Source organism: Physeter macrocephalus, chromosome 19 (assembly GCF_002837175.3).
Source record: "Physeter macrocephalus isolate SW-GA chromosome 19, ASM283717v5, whole genome shotgun sequence".
Taxonomy (NCBI): domain Eukaryota; kingdom Metazoa; phylum Chordata; class Mammalia; order Artiodactyla; family Physeteridae; genus Physeter; species Physeter macrocephalus.
The window spans coordinates 60,952,145-60,969,067 of NC_041232.1; the positions used below are offsets into that span (position 1 = coordinate 60,952,145).

A 16,923-nucleotide genomic window follows, 5' to 3' on the forward strand; every position below is an offset into this window, starting at 1 on the left:
AAAGGCTTGATGTCACCTGATTCTCCATGAAAGGGGGAGGGGGGCGGGTGGGGAAGGGAGAGGTAAGGAGGATAGCCTGTCCTCAGTCCCCATGAATAAGTCATGAGACCCAAAGAGAACCCCACGGCAGGTGCAGAGGAGGGGGCCAGAGTCAGGAAGGGCAGAGATAAAGCACCGAGGTTCTGCTCAGGGGCCAGCGAGGAGAGGGCAGCAGGACAGCTCTGTGGGCATGTGTGGGCTCTGGCCCACCCAGGTGTGTGCACGGGAGCCCCAGGTGAGAGGGACAGGGGTCCAAGGAGGTGCAAAGGTGTGGGCACCGTGAGCCAGTGAGTGGCAGGAAGGGAGAGCCGGCAAAATGATGCCCCAGAAGAAAAAGAGAAAGAAGGACATCGACTTTCTAGCCCTGTATGAGCAGGGGCTGCTGAACTACGCCTCAGAAGATGACGAAGAGGAACTGGAGCACGAATACTACAAGGCCAGAGGTGTGCGGGGTCCTGGCCCGCGGGCTGGGGGGCACAGGCAGGGGCGGTGTGGCCCCTACCATCCTGTCCCTGGTTTTGAGGGAGGGATTTTAGGTTCCAACCCAACCCCTTTCTCGCGGATTATCCTGTTGGGTCTATACTACATCCCCTTGGGGTAGCCTGGGGCCTCCACTGTACCGAGGGTCATAGAGTTATTGGCACAGAATAGATTAGAACCGAAGCGCCCACACTCTCCAGGTCCTACACGTCCCAGAAGCCATGTTCCCGCCTGGTCTCTGAGGTGTGGCCTGCTTCAGGCTGTGCAGAGGCCTGTGGGAAGAGATCTGGTCACTCAGCGGGTGCCGAGCAGGGGCTGGGGGCCGCTGCCCACTGCGGCCGATGGAGGTGAGGGCCTGGGGCTTTGCAAGGCGATGGCCCTGACCCACATGGGGAGGACAGTTGCTGCTTTGGACCCAGGGCCCAGTCCATCTAATCTCACCTTCCTCTGGGGTGTATGGGAGCTGCTTAGAAATGCTCTACCTTCTTGTCAGGGAAATCAGAGAAGGGGTGAACTGGGGACCTAGGAGCCAGTGTTGGCTTTTGCAGACAGCTTTTTTCTTTGCTTTGCTGTTTTCGTTGGTGTTGTTTTACTTTTACAGTTAAAAAAAAATATGATTGACTGTGAATGCTCATAGGCAGCGGACTTTATCATCATAGGTCTGTTTTACTCCTCAATGCTGCCTGCCTGGTCCCTGAAGTCATTTAAATTCTCAGCACTTCCTCTAAACTGGCTCACTACTCCCTGTAAGCACCAGACTCCCCCATTCATTCACCAGATAAGAATCGAATGCTTGCTCTGTGCCTGCCATGGGCTTGTTTGCCCTCCTTAATTCCTGTCTGCTGGGAGTTCCTTGATTATATCCGATTCTGTTGGGCTTGTGGCCTCAGCCATCCTGACCTCTGTGCGGGGGAGTGGGGGCCCCTCCTTTATTTGTCCTGACTCCCAACCCAGCTCCCGGCACAGACCCAGGCTCAGAGAAGGTGGTCGCTGCTATGGTACTATGAGGCTGGGACTCTGCTGAGGCCCCTTTCCCGGTGTGGTGTCCTGGGCGCCTTCTGGGGTGGAGGTGGGTATTGTGGGGAGGAAAGAAGGACCTAGAACAAGTGAGGTATTGCTGCCTTTTCTCAGCACGTGGGCTCCAAGCTCTGTCTGGTGGGGCTAGGGGCATTGAGGCTAGATGTGCGGGCAGCACCCATAACAAATACTCTCAGCTTTGGGGTGATTTGCCCCAGCCAACAAGACTGCTGGTGAGAGCACCCGAAAACCTCTCATAGCCGCCATCCCGTCCGCTTCTGTTCATGGGTTCTGCCTGCCTTAGTGTGACTATGCGAGCCTTCACAGCTTCCCTCTTCTTTTTCCCCTTCTCAAAGCCTTTTCACTTCCATTCTCACTTTGAATCCTCAAGACCCCCGAGAACAGTCAAGGCAGGTGTGATTAGTCTCAGGTTAAGGACTGAGGCTCCGAGAACTGACGTGATTTCAACAAGGTCACAAGCAGGAGGCACAAGAACTTCAACGGTTCCCAAGTCCCCACCTCAGGTCACGATGCTGTTCCGTAGAATCATGTATTCATTGCATCAGGCACCACGCTGAGCACTTTACCCACGTGGATCGGTTTAATCTTCACAACAACCCAACAAGGTGGGTTGGGTTCTTAAAATCTGCTTTTTCAGGTGAGGAAACTGAGGCAACAGTGAAGTTAAGTAACATGCCTAAGATCGCAAAGCTAGTAAGTAACAGAGTTAGGATTTGAATCTTGCTGTTCTGGCTGGTCCTTACTCTTGTACTGTCCAATCTTGACTCTGCTAAAAATAGCTGGAGAAGAGCAAGCCAGGGTGGGTGCCATGCTGACATTTCTAAGAGACACAGACCCACTGACTCCGCAGTCAGCTACCGGACTGGGCGATAAATGTGTATGATTCTGACAGTAGTCACTTGCTGAACTTTACCTGCGCTGTCATTGTTACGCTCTCTGTTCTAGAACGATGTGTCGCCTACTCCCTCTGAGCGCTGGGTTCTTGCATTATGTGGAGAATCTTGATCAGTGTCATGGGGAAGAAGAAGGAAGAGGAGAAGGCCTAGGTTTCCTTCTCTGTTCCTCAGGTCGCCTCCAGGCTACACTGGAGTTTACCAACAGCCAGAGGAAGGAGAGCAGCTCCCTCCATGCTCTGAGGGTAGGCTGAGGCTGGTGCACTGGTCTACCTCCTGACTAACACGGGGCCCGTGAGGGGAAGAGAGTGACTCCTACCGGAATCTGGGATCCGAAGGGACCTCAGAGGTCATCCTGCACAAGCTTCTAGCCCTGGGGCCCTTTTCTCTCCTGTATCCCAGACAGGGGGCTACCCAGCGTCTGTTGGAATACAGTTTCCCAAGGCAGCCTTCCTTCTTGGGGATGTTGTTAATGGAGATGATGGTAGTGATGTTGAAGATGATATTGATGTTGATGATGTGACAGCAATGGAGATGATGATGCAGGTGATGCTGGTGATGTGATGATGGTAACAGTTTACCACTTAGGGATTGTATACCTTTCATCCAACTGCGAAGGAGTGTCTGTAAGATAAATTCCCAGAAGTGGAACTAGGCTGGGTCAATGAGTATGAAAGTTGAAAACTTTGTTTTATTTGATTTAATCCTTATGCTAATCCTTCAAGGAAGAAATTCTCTCTCTTTCGGTGATAAGGAAAATGAATCTCAGTAAGAAATTTGGTTGAAATCATACAGCCAGTATGGTAGAATTGAGGTTTACATACTGGTCAATTTACTTCCATAGTCCACATTCATTTCATTGATTGTTTCATTCATTCATTTGTTTTTTCATTCATTCATCCATGTAATTATTTATCGAGCATCTCCTATTTGTCATGCTCTGTGCTAGGAGCAACCCTAGTTGCTGTTGACAGTTCTTCTTTGTGCTGACCAGGGGATGTTACTAGTTGGGACCCTCCTCGCTGGACCAGACAGAGTTTTGTGTCTTGCATGAGATATTTGTCTTCTCTAAGATAGTTCTTCAGCTGTCTGAACTTTTTTTTTTTTTTTTTTTTTTTTTTCTCCCTCTGCTGTGGCCTCTCCCGTTGCGGAGCACAGGCTCCGGACGCGCAGGCCCAGCGGCCATGGCTCACGGGCCCAGCCGCTCCGCGGCACGTGGGATCCTCCCAGACCGGGGCGCGAACCCGGTTCCCCTGCATCGGCGGGCGGACGCGCAACCACTGCGCCACCAGGGAAGCCCCTGTCTGAACTTTTTAAATTAAAACTTTTAAATTGAAGAATAATATACATATTATATGTGTATATACAGCACGTTATAGAATATATATAATATGTATGTGCACATATATATTATATATGTAACATATATATATAGCACAAAACTCAAAAAGGAACAGCTGATGAATTTTTACACATGTGCGTGCTTGTGTAACCACCATTCAGAACAGGACACAGAACATTTCTGACCTCCTGAAAGCTCCTTTACTCTTCTTCCCGGAGGTAATGGCCCTCCTGATTCTACCACATACATTAGTTTTTTGCTCTTGAGCTTCATATAAATGGAATCACACAGTACACACTTTCTTGTGTGTCTAGCTTCTCTTTCACTCAACATTATATCCAAGAGATTTATCCATGTTGTGACTCGTTATATAGTTTGTTCTTTTTTATTATTTGTGTACTACTGCGTTTTATAAATATATCACTATTTGTTTAACCATTCTATTGTTGATGGAATTGGGGGTTATTTCCAGTTTTTAGCTACTATGGATAAAGCTGCTACAGATCTTGTACATATTTTTGGACGGACACATGCACTCATTTCTCTTGGATTTATAACTGGAAGTAGAATCACTGAGTCATAGGGTGGGCTTATGTTTAGTTACCAGGGCTTGTACCAATTTATACTCCCACCAGCAATGTATGAGAGTGCCAATGGCTCCACATTCTTGACAATACTTAGTATTTGTCCGCCTTTTTAATTTTAGCCATTCTGGTGGGTATATGTAGTGTCTCGTGGTAATTTTAATTTGCATTTCCCTTATGAATAATGACGCTGAGCCATTTTCCCTGTGTTTAATGGCCATTTGGATATCCTCTTTTATGACATGCCTATTTAAGTCTTTTGCCCATTTTTCAACTTTATTGAAATATAATTAACAATAAAATGAATCTACTTTAAATGTGCCATTTGATGGGTATTGACAAATGTATACATCTATGTAACCACTAGCACCATTTATACATAGGGCATTTAAATTATCCCTCAAAAGTTCCACGTGCCCCTTCCCAGGCAACTCCCCCTAACTTCAACCCTAGGCAACCATGCTCTGCTTTCTGTTATAATAGATTAAAGTTCACATAGCTGGCATTACATATGGTGTAGTGCTTTGTGTTTGACTTCTTTTGCTCCACATCGTGTGCTGGAGATTCATCCGTATTGCATGTGTCAGTTGTTCATTCCTTTTTATCAGTGAGTAGGATTCCACTGTATGGATATACCACACTTTTAAAAATTCATTCACTTGTTGATACATTTAGGTTGTTTTTCCAGTTTAGAGCTATTATGAATACAGCTGCTATGAAAGTTTGTGTGCAGATCTTTGTGTGGACATGTTCTTATTTCTCTTGGGTAAATACCTAAAAGGGGGATTTCTGGGTCTTATGGTAGGTGTATGTTTATCTTTAAAACAAATTATTGCCCATTAAAGCAATTGTTGTGGTCTTTATTTTTCTTACTGATTTGTGTGAATTCTTTACATTTTCAGAGTGTGAGTCCTTTTTTTGGCGACAGGCAGACCCCGGAGATATTGTGGATTCGGTTCCAGAGCCCAGCAATGAAGCAAATATCACAATTAAGCGAGTCATACCAATTTTTTGGTTTCCCAGTGCATATGAAAGTTATGTTTCACACCATACTGTAGTCTATTAAGTGTACAATAGCATTATGTCTAAAAAATGTACATACCTTAATTTAGAAACACATTATTGCTAAAAAATATGCTAACCATCGTCTGAGCCTTCGGCAAGTCAATCTTTTTGCAATAGTAACATTAAAGATTACTGATCATAGATCATCATAACAAATGTAATAATAATGAAAAAGTTTGAAATATTGCGAGAATTACCAAAACGTGACACAGAGACAGGAGTGAGCAAATGCTGTTGGAAAAATGGCACCGATAGACAAGACTTGCTTGACACAGGGTTGCCACAAACCCTCCATTTGTAAGAAACACGATATCTGTAAAGCACAATAAAGGGATTTGTGATAAAACAAGGTATTATGGTGGGATGCCTGTGTGTGCATTCCAAATATCTTCTAGTCTGTGGCTTGCCTTTTCATTCTCTTGATGGTCTTAATTTTAACTGTCTAATTTATCATTTTTTAATGGTTAGTGTCCTATTTGAGAAGTAGGTCTGTACACTTGGGGCAGCTATGGAGGTAGTTTCTTTATCCCTCTCCCATACCCCAGACTCCTTTCTCTAAACCACGCATCTCCAGGCCTATATGTCTTCTCTCATGTGATGTGGTTCTAGAATTTCCACCATGCTGGTCATTTTCCTATGAACACTCAGTTTGGAAACATCCTTGTATATGTGCAAACCATATGGGCAACACTTCAGGTCCTGGAGTTACCTCAGGGAGGGCTCTAGGAGTTGTTTGCCGATCAGAAATCCCTGTGGTGTAGACTGTGAAGAATGAAGGCTTTGGTTATCACAAGAGACAGGGAGTCACGCAAATGTACTGCTTCCTTTCTCCCCCTCACGGGGACCTTCATCAGAACCAGGGACATCAAAAGAAAAGACATCAACAGCAAACAGAACAAGCTTCAAGGGAACAAAGAGAGGGGAAATCAGTGCCCCTGCCTACAGGGACTCACTGGCAAAGTTCTGCATCCCCCCCACTAAGATGTGTTATCCTGAGTTTGCCATGGCAACACCCAGGAGGTCACAGGAAGTGAGGCCTGAAAGGCAGCCTTGTGTAGAGGGCAGAGAGAAAGGTGAGAGCCAGGGGTGGGCTCTGAAAAGGTCTTGGCTAGGATGGCACCCATGTGCTGTGCTGGAAAGATCACAGACATGCATTGGGAGGCCTTGGGCTGGGCTCTGGTGTTGACATTGTGTATTGTGTGACCTGGGCTTGTGCCCTTGCCTGCAGGTTCCTTACCTGTAAAATGAATGTGCAGCATTAAGTGGGAGATTGTGGTCTCGCAGCAGGGCTTGGTGTGGGTCTGACCCTGGCTCAGAGGCTCGCGGGTTGCAGCAGGGGTCCAGAGCGTGCTCTGTGGCTGGGCATCTCCCTGTGGATCCGACAGGAGCTGTGGCTTCTCCGAGCCCACGTAGGATTCTGGGCTTTCTTCTGAGCCTGCGGTCTGTCTTCTTTCCTCCTCCAGTGTACGAGGTGGTCACAGCCACGGGGGATGTTCGTGGCGCAGGGACCGATGCCAATGTCTTCATCACCATTTTTGGAGAGAATGGGCTCTCTCCCAAGCTCCATCTTACCAGCAAGTGAGTACCAACTCAACCTTGGTGGGGTCCTGGGCTGTTAGTGGGGGTTGATAAAGTTCTGGAACCCATGAGAGAAGACAGGTGTGTCCACAGATGTATTAAGTGGCGTGGGCCTTGCTAGCAACCAAGCACGTGCCAGCCAGGCCTCTCCCAGTGATTTCCTTAGCTCCTCTCTTGATTTTTTTGTGTATAGTAATGCTTACTTTGGATCTCAGAATTCCCAAGAATTCATAGTAGCTGTCCTTTGATGTGGGAGAATAAGCCCTCAGGATCAAGAAACCTGGTCTAGGCCCAGCTTTACCATTTTGTTGCCATATAACTTTGGTCAAATCTCTTGGCATCCAAAGCCTTGGCTTCCTCATATGTCATCTGGAAGTGATAATCCTCATTTTACCAAACTCACAGGACTTTTGGGAAGAGGGGACAAGGTCATGCATGTGAGGGAGCCAAGAGCTTAAATGCTCTGCACCTACGTCTCACCTGGGACCAGCATCAAACTGAACCTGCCTGCCCATTAACGCACACTCAAGTCAGTGTTTGTGTAGATGTGCTTGTGTGTGTGTGTGTGTGTGCACACTTGTGCCCTCCATTTCATTGTGTCCCATTGAGAGCAGAGGCTGCTGTCTCTTCCTTTCCTTCCCCTCCCCCCCCACCACACATGTGCACACACAGTTACTACACGTGGCAACATTCTAGCGGAATCATGGAATTCCAGAGATGGCCAGGGACCTCACTGGTGGCCTGGGCAGCTGTTTTTCACCCTGTGCTGAGTGGAACAGGGGATTGGTCAGTTCATTTTGGGCTCCCAATACCCTAGCATTCCTCTCCCTGGAGCAGCTTGACTTATGCTTATCATATCCACCGAGTTTCTCAGTCAGATTCTCTATGCACCATGGGTTCTGTAGCCAAGAAAAATTTGAAAACAACTAAATCTATTCCAACCTGCTCACGGGGAATCTGGGGCCTACAGGGGAGTGGTGAGCAGCTCTGAGTCATGGAGCTTTTGATGGTAAAGCTGGTCCTCAAACCCCAGGGTCTTGATGCAGACATTTCCTCAAGCACATGACCCCGTGGCCCTAGAAGGTGTGTGGGAGACTCCCCTGCAGGCCTCCTGGGGTTCCAGGGTGTGACCTCTGGGGTTTATAGCTTGGCACCTCCAGGGGCGGCAGGCGAAGCAGTAGAAAGGTGGGTCCACAGGCCAGGAGATCCACAAACTCTGTGCTTAGCAGACTGACCAGGCCCAGTGGAACACATTTACCCTGAAGGCAACCTCTGGTGTAAATGCGGCAGCGTTGAGGCAGTCGTAACGTCCTATTTTGTCCATTTCCGCAGAACAGGGTACCCGCCTTCTTGTACTGCTTACACTGCCGAGTGACTCGCTTGTGGAAGCCCTTTTCTCCAGTGCTGTGGGCACGGTAAAGAGAATACATGAAATGTCCATCCTCTCTGCCATGTGTTCTCCCCGGAGTGCACCCCTCTAGGGAGAAGCCACTAGACCCTGGGGAGTTGGCCAGCTTCATTTCTGGAGTCCCCAGCCTGTCTTTTTTTTTTTTTTTTTTTTTTAAACAAAAAGAGCCATTTCCCCTCTTGTGGTGGTTCCTCACTGGCTTTCCTCCTTTCATGCACCTGGATCCTCGGACTCTCCCCCCTCACCTTTTTCCTCTGTCAAAACACCTTCTCAGGAAGGTCCCCAGAGTCAACTTTTATAACCCCATGTGAAGCTCTGTCACTGTGTCCCCTCCCCCTGGGAGTCTGAGTTCCAGCCTTCCTTCTCAATGGGAAGGAAAGCTGCGTCACGGTAGAAGGGTCTCAGGCATGACTGAGCCGGCAGGGCTCCGGGTGGTTCTGAAACCACACAAAGGCAGCCAGCTTCTCTGAGATAGCCTGCATGTGGGAATCAACTTGCCCCCAATTACTCCATGGGTCTTCTGGTGGGGTTCTCTCCTGTATCAGTGTCCTGCTCCAAGCTGGGCATCAGGGGGCACAGATTAGGCCAGGATCCCAATCCAGCTGATCCAGAGGGTTCTTCAGGAGCCCGCAGGAAATGGGTAGTTTCAGGGATACAGGCACGTTTGCAGCATCAGCTGTATGTCCTTGGAGAGGCTGGAGAGGTGATGCATAGGTAGAGCCAGAGGATGATGGGAGGTCTGTTTTGTGCCTGCAGCACCTATCCCAGCTCTTTGCAAATAGAGCTCACTAAGTGATTTGGTATCGGTGTGGCTAGAATAGGACTTTACAGGGAAGGATATGTGATCTGGACCTCGACAGGTGAAAAGGACTCATAGAGGGGGGGCAGAAAGAGGGTATTTTAGATGAGGGGGGAACAGCTTGAAAAAGTATGGAGACCACAAGGGACACTGCCGACCAATGGGGGCTGGATGGGGACTTACCGGCTGCACGGCGGGGCAGAGAGGAGGGAGGTAGGAAAGGCAGGGGAGGACCAGACTGGAGAAGGCCTTGTGGAGGCTTGACGTACTGTGCAGACAAGAAGGGTTAATCTGACCGCGGAGAGCAGGATAAACGGGGAAAGAGGAGACCAGAGTCTGGCTGCTGCAAGACCCGAGAAATTGCCTATAAAGAGAATCGCATAGACACAATCCTCACCATCTGAGACCCTTCCAATTCAAGATGGAGATCTCGAGTCTGGGAGGGGAGCACTGCTTTCCGAGGAAGTCCAGGTTGCCGTGTTACCAACATGCAGACGGCCACGGAGGTCACCGAGCTCTGTGAGACTTACATGCAGTTAGCCCAGCCCAGCCCTCACCCTCAGCAGTCCCTGGGGTCTAGCTCAGAATGCCCACGGGTCTCGAAATCTCCTCTCCTCTCACTGTCTGCTGCTGTTCCCTCCTTGCCACACTGTGTCACCCCAAACCCACACCCACACCCCTGTGTCAACTGGAACTGAGCTCCTTTTCTTTGTTTTACAACCACAAACACACACACATACATCCACGCAAGCACACCTACACACATGCACACCTACACACATGCACACACGGACACACACACCAACTACAAGGCATTTTGGTGTGCAACAGACTTCACTGATAACTCGGGGTGCCAGAGTTCACATAGAAGCAACACAGACAACTTAAAATGGAATACTAGATAGACCCCCCGCCTGCCCGCACCAAGGTCTTAAAGTTAAGCCACCACCCTTCCAGGAAGTTCTCCCCAACCCCTTTCTCTGCAGCCTCTGGCCGTGTCTCTCACCCCACCTTTCTCTCCTGCCTCTCCCTCATCCTCTTTCTTCTCTCTCCCATCAATTCCACTCTTTCTTGTGGCCTTTCTCCTCTGTCCCAGGCCTTTACCTTCTACTCCCGGGTGGCTTATTAGCAATTTTTATTCTCCGATACAAAACAATTCCTGCTGCAAGAAGAACCTCGGTGCCTGATGTTAAAATGCTGATTGTTCCCACCCTCATGGTCTGGGGTCTAAATTCCTCGGCACACGTTGGACCCTCTCTTAGGCAGCAAAGAGTGGGACACGTTCACTTCTATTCCCCTGCTAGGTGACCTCTGCCCTGACCTCCACACTAGCGAAGTGCCAACAGCTCTGGATCCCAGAGGAAGCCCCCTTCCCCAGGACCACCCTCAACAATGAGTCACATGTTTAGGATATGGCAAAAGGATGGCATCTCATGTATCTTCTGGAACACGTTTCTCCTGTTGAGAATTCACCAACTGCGAGTGTGGTAGAATCCTGGCATTTTAGCCTGCTGGCTCTGCCCAGGGGGCAGCTAAAATGCCCTGTGCTGCCTGGAAAGGGTGGGATCCCTGTGGCACGGCAGGCACGGGCAGGGAGCTGTGTCCTGCATTTGAGGATTGACCAGGAGCCGTGGAAAACCTGCCATCTCCCACAAGGAAATATGAAGTGTCTATTTCTGAATTTTCTTTGTCCAGGGACCTCTGTCGTTTGCTGTTTCCACACTGCTTTCAGTCAGTTTTCTGAAACCCACCAGCATTTGCATTCTGACCTATTGGAAGGGGGGATTTTGGAGTCTGACCCCAAGTGGGCTGGGGTTGGAGCTCATCTGGGATTGTTTTGCCCCCTCCCTGAGAGGAGGGAGTCTGTAGAGCCCTGTCTCTGCAGTCCTTTGCTTTCCCTTCTCTGAAGAGAGACCCCTGCAATGCAGAAGGCTTTGCTCTTGTCCGCCAGGATATTGGTCTCCATGTTGTAAACACTGTGGATGATTGCGTCACATCCTGTGATGCCCTGGATGCTCCAGTGTGGTCCTGAGACAGCGTGGAGCACACCTTCTGCCCATCCTGGCAACCCTTTCCTCCTCGTTTCCCTTCTTCCACCTCGCTTTTTTTTTTTTTTTTTTTTTTTTTCGCAGGCCTCTCACTGTTGTGGCCTCTCCCATTGCAGAGCACAGGCTCCGGAAGTGCAGGCTCAGCGGCCATGGCTCACGGGTCCAGCCGCTCCGCGGCATGTGGGATCCTCCCGGACCGGGGCATGAACCCGTGTCCCCTGCATCGGCAGGCGGACTCTCAACCACTGCGCCACCAGGGAAGCCCCACCTCGCTTTTTAAAATTTCTTTTTTGAGTGACTGTAAAGCAGCATGGTCTATTATTTAACAAACACTCTGGAAAGTGCCAATCCACATTCCACCTGGTCGCGTGCACAGGGCCTTTTTGAAGGTGTGGAGCACCTCTTGCTGAATACAGCTGCTGGAGCTGGAACTCTTATGAGAAGCACCCTAAAAAGCCAGCTGCTTTCCTTCCAAATCACACCTTGTCTTTTCCTTTCCAAATCACCCTCCTCTTCCCCTACTCATTGGCATTGGTTGTTTCCCAAATTCCATGCACCCTCAGCAGATGAAGCCCAGCGAACCTCAAATTCATTCCGAAGAATTCACCACAAGTAGCTGTGGGCCGGATGGAGCGGGGGTTTCTGAGACAGGGGACTGTGCTTTTTTCATAATTACGAAAACAAGATGTGCTCCCTTCAGAAAACTGAAAAAAATGAACACAAGAATAAATAACCAGCACTTCATAATAGTCTTATTATGTAGACATGATGTTTTTGTAAAAATCCTCCCCCCTCTTTATTGTTTTTTAATGAACTTGGTGTCCTTTTTGTATTGGTTGTTGTTTATACATTCTATTTTTAACCTGCTTTTTCTTTTAAGCCTATTTCATAAACCTGTTTCTGTTGTACTAAATACTCTTTCACAATAGGATTTTTAATGGCTGCATAATATTCCATCACAGAGCTTCCCAGGGTGACTGCTTTGTAGGGCATTTATATGATATAGAGACTCCCGTCTATTCTAAAAATCGATTTCTTTGTCTTGTATACTGAAACAGAAAATACCTCTTATTCATTTCCTTGTTTCCCATTCACACAGTCCTGATGCACATAATCGATGTTCATGTGATTTGCAAGTCATTTAACAACTGCTTTGACTCTGCAACAGAATACAGGCCATGTTGTCACTCACCCTTGGACGTGAGATTCTGACAGGTCCACGTCGCCAGCCTGGGGACGGACCTTTTCACTCCAGCAAAACCCGGAAGTTCCCGCCACTCTCTCCTCCCACTCTGTTCCCTGGGCTACACCACTGGGGGCTCTTCTCCCTGACAAGGCGACCTCGGTGCACATTTTCACCTGATTTTGTGAGCTCTGCACTGCTTTAGGAGGGCCCTGGGCCCCATGTCTCATGAAGTGCCCACCATAAGGAAATATCTCCCCAGACCAGACTGTCTGCCGGAGAGGGTCTGTTTGCAGAATCACAGCTTCTGGGTCTCTAGAACCTTAAAAGCCTTCTGTTACTGAGAGAGTCTGAGCCTTTGCTGCCTTGGGGAGAAGGCCTTTCACCTCCCTCTTTATTTTGACACACATGATGGCCAATAAACAGACATATCTTCTGCGTTTTTCTTTTCCCATGGGCTGTGTGCTGGTGCTGAAAGCCCTGGCCGGGAGCACTGAGAGAGGTCCACAGCTCTCAGCCCTGTGAGGCCTTCACTGTGGGAGCAGGAAGAGCTGTAAGCAGGCCTGGGCTCAAGCGGCGGGCGTCCTGGCCTACACAGAGGACAGAGCAGATGTCCACGTGAGATTCAGGCTCCCACTCCCAGAGGCCTCGGTGCTCCAGCCTTCCTGTGTCTCAGCTGATGGATGCTAGGACGCTCCCGAGTCTGGACTTGCTTGGGCATCTCATTGAGAAACATCTCAGGTGCACTTGCTTCTGTTTGCACCATCTGTGGGATGCCAGATATGCATTCCCTTACTGCCCCCACTTCCCTGGTCGCTGGTTTGGGTTGAGTGTTTCCTTCCTTGCAATGGCAGGACCATGGCCCACCACCCAAGGTTTGCATCCACTTGGGGCTGCCATTGCAACTCTTCCCAGCAAGAGCAAGGCAGGTGAGGAGGAGAGGCCAGGAGGCCTGCAGAGCTAAGAGCACCATGGCATTTATCACACCTTCCTTCCTCCTCCACTCTCCCAACCCAGAGCAACCACAGAGCATTGGATCATGACTTTGGAGAGCCAGGCTCTGGTCTCAGCTCTGCTACCAACTAGCAATTTACCTGTTTGTAAAAGGGGGCTAATGTTGCCCACCACACTTGCCTTAATGACACATAGCAAGGATCCCATAAGAACCTGGGCATGAAAGCAAGGAATGAATACTAACCATCCTTGCCCTCCACCTCTCCAAACCATGTCAGAAAGGAATCTCAGAATGGGATTGGCTGCCAGTAGCACTTCCTGGAGTGGGATGGTGGAGGAAGTAGGAGGATGCCAGCCTTTGGCTCTCCTCCAGGGCCTGTGAGCCAAGTGCTGGTCTGTGCTAACTGTGCATACCTTCATTGCAGGAGCGAATCTGCCTTTGAGAAAGCCAACATCGATGTGTTCCGGGTGAGAACCAATAATGTGGGCCTCATCTACAAAATCAGGTGAGAACCTGGCCCCCTGACCAGGTTGGGTGAGAGGAAGGCAAGTAGAATAGGAACTGATTTCACTACTGACACTTTTGGGCGTTGATGGCTCTCTTGACGTCATCTGAGGGGTGACCAAAGGCCCAAATCTTTCCCTCCCACTCTGAGTCATTGTGCCCTAAATTTGCCCATTAGAGTTTCACTTCTTTGGGTTAAGACAACTTGAGACAATTTTTCACACACTTGGGAAATATGCTCTGAAAAACCCTAACAAAGTGATTAGTAGACTCAGTCCAGATTGCCTTCATTCAAATTTCTGCCCTGCCATTTACCAGCTGTGGGACTTTGGGAAGGTTTCCTCTCCAAGCCTCAATTTCCTTGTCTGTAATAATGGTGCCCAGCTCCTAGGGCACCATTAGAGTTAGTGAGAACTCAATGGGTCAGTGTTTAGAATATTAACTGGCCTACAGTAAGCGCCCAGTGAGTGTTAAGAGATGCCAGGCCACATCGCAGGATGCCTTTTGACAGAGACCTCCCCTAATCTTGCTCTCTCTGGTGGAGTTTTTGTGAATGCGTGGGGAGGGATAACTCTGCCAGCCTGGTTGCTGAGGAACAGTCTTCAATTGCCCCTTTTTGCCCCCCTCCACCTACTACCACCCCCAATCAAGTCATGCCCATTTGCCAGCGTGTCAAGATCACTTATGGTCTGACTGTACCCAGACTAGAGGGCCTGGACGGAAGGGAAATGCTGCCTCCATTCAGTCCTTGTTTTTTCTTTTTCCTCCCACTAGAAAATAAAGGGCCATGAACTCTCTTTACTGGGAAGATAAGGGACTTATGAGGGCCCTGGCACCGGTTGTGTGGGGAAAGGGGGTTATGAACACGGAAGGGGCTCTTATGGGGGAGGGTCGGGAAGAAGGTGTCAGTGTGTGGGAAAGGCAACCACTAAGCTGAGATCCACTATGTGCCAGGCTCCATGCCAGGCAAAGGCATGCAGCCTTGCGTATATCATGTGTGTCATCCATGTGTGTGTTGTCTTGGACTGTGGTTGTCCCGTTAAGACCTGCAAGTTATAAGGCCTCACTGTGATGGGATGCTTGGTGCAAAGTGAGGTCGTCCAAGGGTCAAGCTCTGGGGAAGAAACTGGGCCTCAAAGAGAAAACTGGACCGCCAAGGATGAAGAGGACTACAGGAAGTGGCAGAAGATAATGGGGGCCAGATTTTGAAGAGTCTGGATCTCTGCTGCCCAGCACAGTAGCCCCTGGCCCCACGGGGCTATTGATCACTCTAATGTGGCTAGCCCAAACCAGATGCACTGTGTGTGCAAAAACACACCAGGTCTTTGAAAAACTAGTAGGAAGTGAAGGATGTAAGATAGCTCATTAATAAATGTTTACACGGTTACCCACTGAAATGATAAATGGATTAAACAAAATATATTATTAAAATTAGTTTCACCCGTGTCTTTCTTTTTCAGTGTGGCTACTAGAAAATCTAAAATTACCTATCTGGCTCACACATGAAGCTCATGTGATATTTCTATGGGGCAACACCAGTCTATGTGGCCATGGGGGATCCTCTGGGTGGTGGGACTGAGTATCTGGGATGGGGGTGTGGGTCTGGGAGTCAGGGAGAGAGGGGAAGCTCAAGATGGTCCCACCGCAAGCCTTAGCAATCCTGGATTTTCCATGGAAGGCAATATTTCCTTGTGGGCAATGTAACGATGCAACATTCATTCATAAGCTCATCCACCTTGCAAGGAGTCCCCACTTTGTAGATAAGGAAACTGAGGTCAGAGAGGTAAAGTAACAACAACATCAAAATGATTAAACCTTTCTTTGGAACAAACATTGGGGTATTTCAGTATGGAAGCGGCATCGTTTCTGTTCTGCCAGTGACGGTGTGGGTGTCTGTTTCTGCACCAGGATTGAGCATGACAACACAGGCTTGAACGCCAGCTGGTACCTGGACCGTGTGATTGTGACCGACATGAAGCGGCCTCACCTCCGTTACTACTTCAACTGCAACAACTGGCTGAGCAAGGTGGAGGGTGACCGCCAGTGGTGTCGCGACCTGTTGGCCAGCTTCAACCCCATGGACATGCCCAGAGGTCAGTGTCCAGGCTGGCTTTGCCCGCCATCCCTCCCTGCCTGCACTGGGCTCACCCAGGCCTCTGCCTTGTTCTGGGCAGCCCCATCACCCCTTGCCACCTCTTCCTGTTGTCTAGGGCCCAGGGGAAGCCCCAGCTTTTCCTTGGGTCCCTCCCAAGAGCAAGTTCTGGGGGCTCATGGAAGTGGGAGATGCAGGAGGTCCTGGAGCCATGATGGAGGAATGGGCACAGCCCTGAGTGTACCCTATGTTTTCAACAGCTTTTGTTGATGAGTATGTATCTATGGAGTGTTCCCTCTGAGTTCAAAGGCAGTTTTCCCTGTCTTCCTATTCCCTAGCTTTTCTTCTGATGACCAAGGAAGGTGAGTTCCAGCCAGGGGGGCGTGGTGGATGTGAATCGCAATCTACAGCTTCCAGAGTTCCATCCTGCTGCCCCCAACTCCTCCTGATTTTATGAGGAGTAAAACAACCTATTTCAAGTACATTTTTGGCCCAAATCCTTAAATTCAGTCATTTTTAGCTCTACAGGAAAAATGGGAGGCAGGGGATCAAAGCATGTAAAAATATACATTGTATCTCATGTCCTATTTTATCACTCCTTTGTCACCTAAAGTCCTGACCTCACCTCACCCCATTATTGAACATATTTGTCTTCTCAAATAAGGGGACATCACATGTGGGTACCATCATCATAATAGCCTGCCTGCACAGAGTCATGGGCCATCGGAGGGGAAAGGAACTTGGCGGCCAGGAGGAGAGAAGTGACTTTCCCACGGTCACCCAGTAGAACACATTTCACCTCCCAGCATGTACCCAGTGGTCTCCAAGTGCCACTGGCTCTTGCACCCCAGCTGAGCACATAAACATATCCTCTCTTCCAATGGACTTCAGCTCTCAATTTCTCTGTCTACCTCT

General features: G+C 49.1%; 1 protein-coding gene across 1 annotated transcript in view; it reads left to right on the forward strand.

Annotated features, from left to right (window-relative positions):
* Window positions 1-355: 355 nt before the first annotated feature.
* Window positions 356-16,923, forward strand: part of LOXHD1 (lipoxygenase homology PLAT domains 1) — a 151,861-nt gene continuing 135,293 nt past the window's right edge. The window contains exons 1-4 of the mRNA XM_028479943.1: window positions 356-482; window positions 6,905-7,019; window positions 13,837-13,917; window positions 15,825-16,009. Coding sequence (XP_028335744.1) covers window positions 356-482; window positions 6,905-7,019; window positions 13,837-13,917; window positions 15,825-16,009 — 508 coding nt within the window. The remainder of the gene's footprint in view (window positions 483-6,904; window positions 7,020-13,836; window positions 13,918-15,824; window positions 16,010-16,923) is intronic.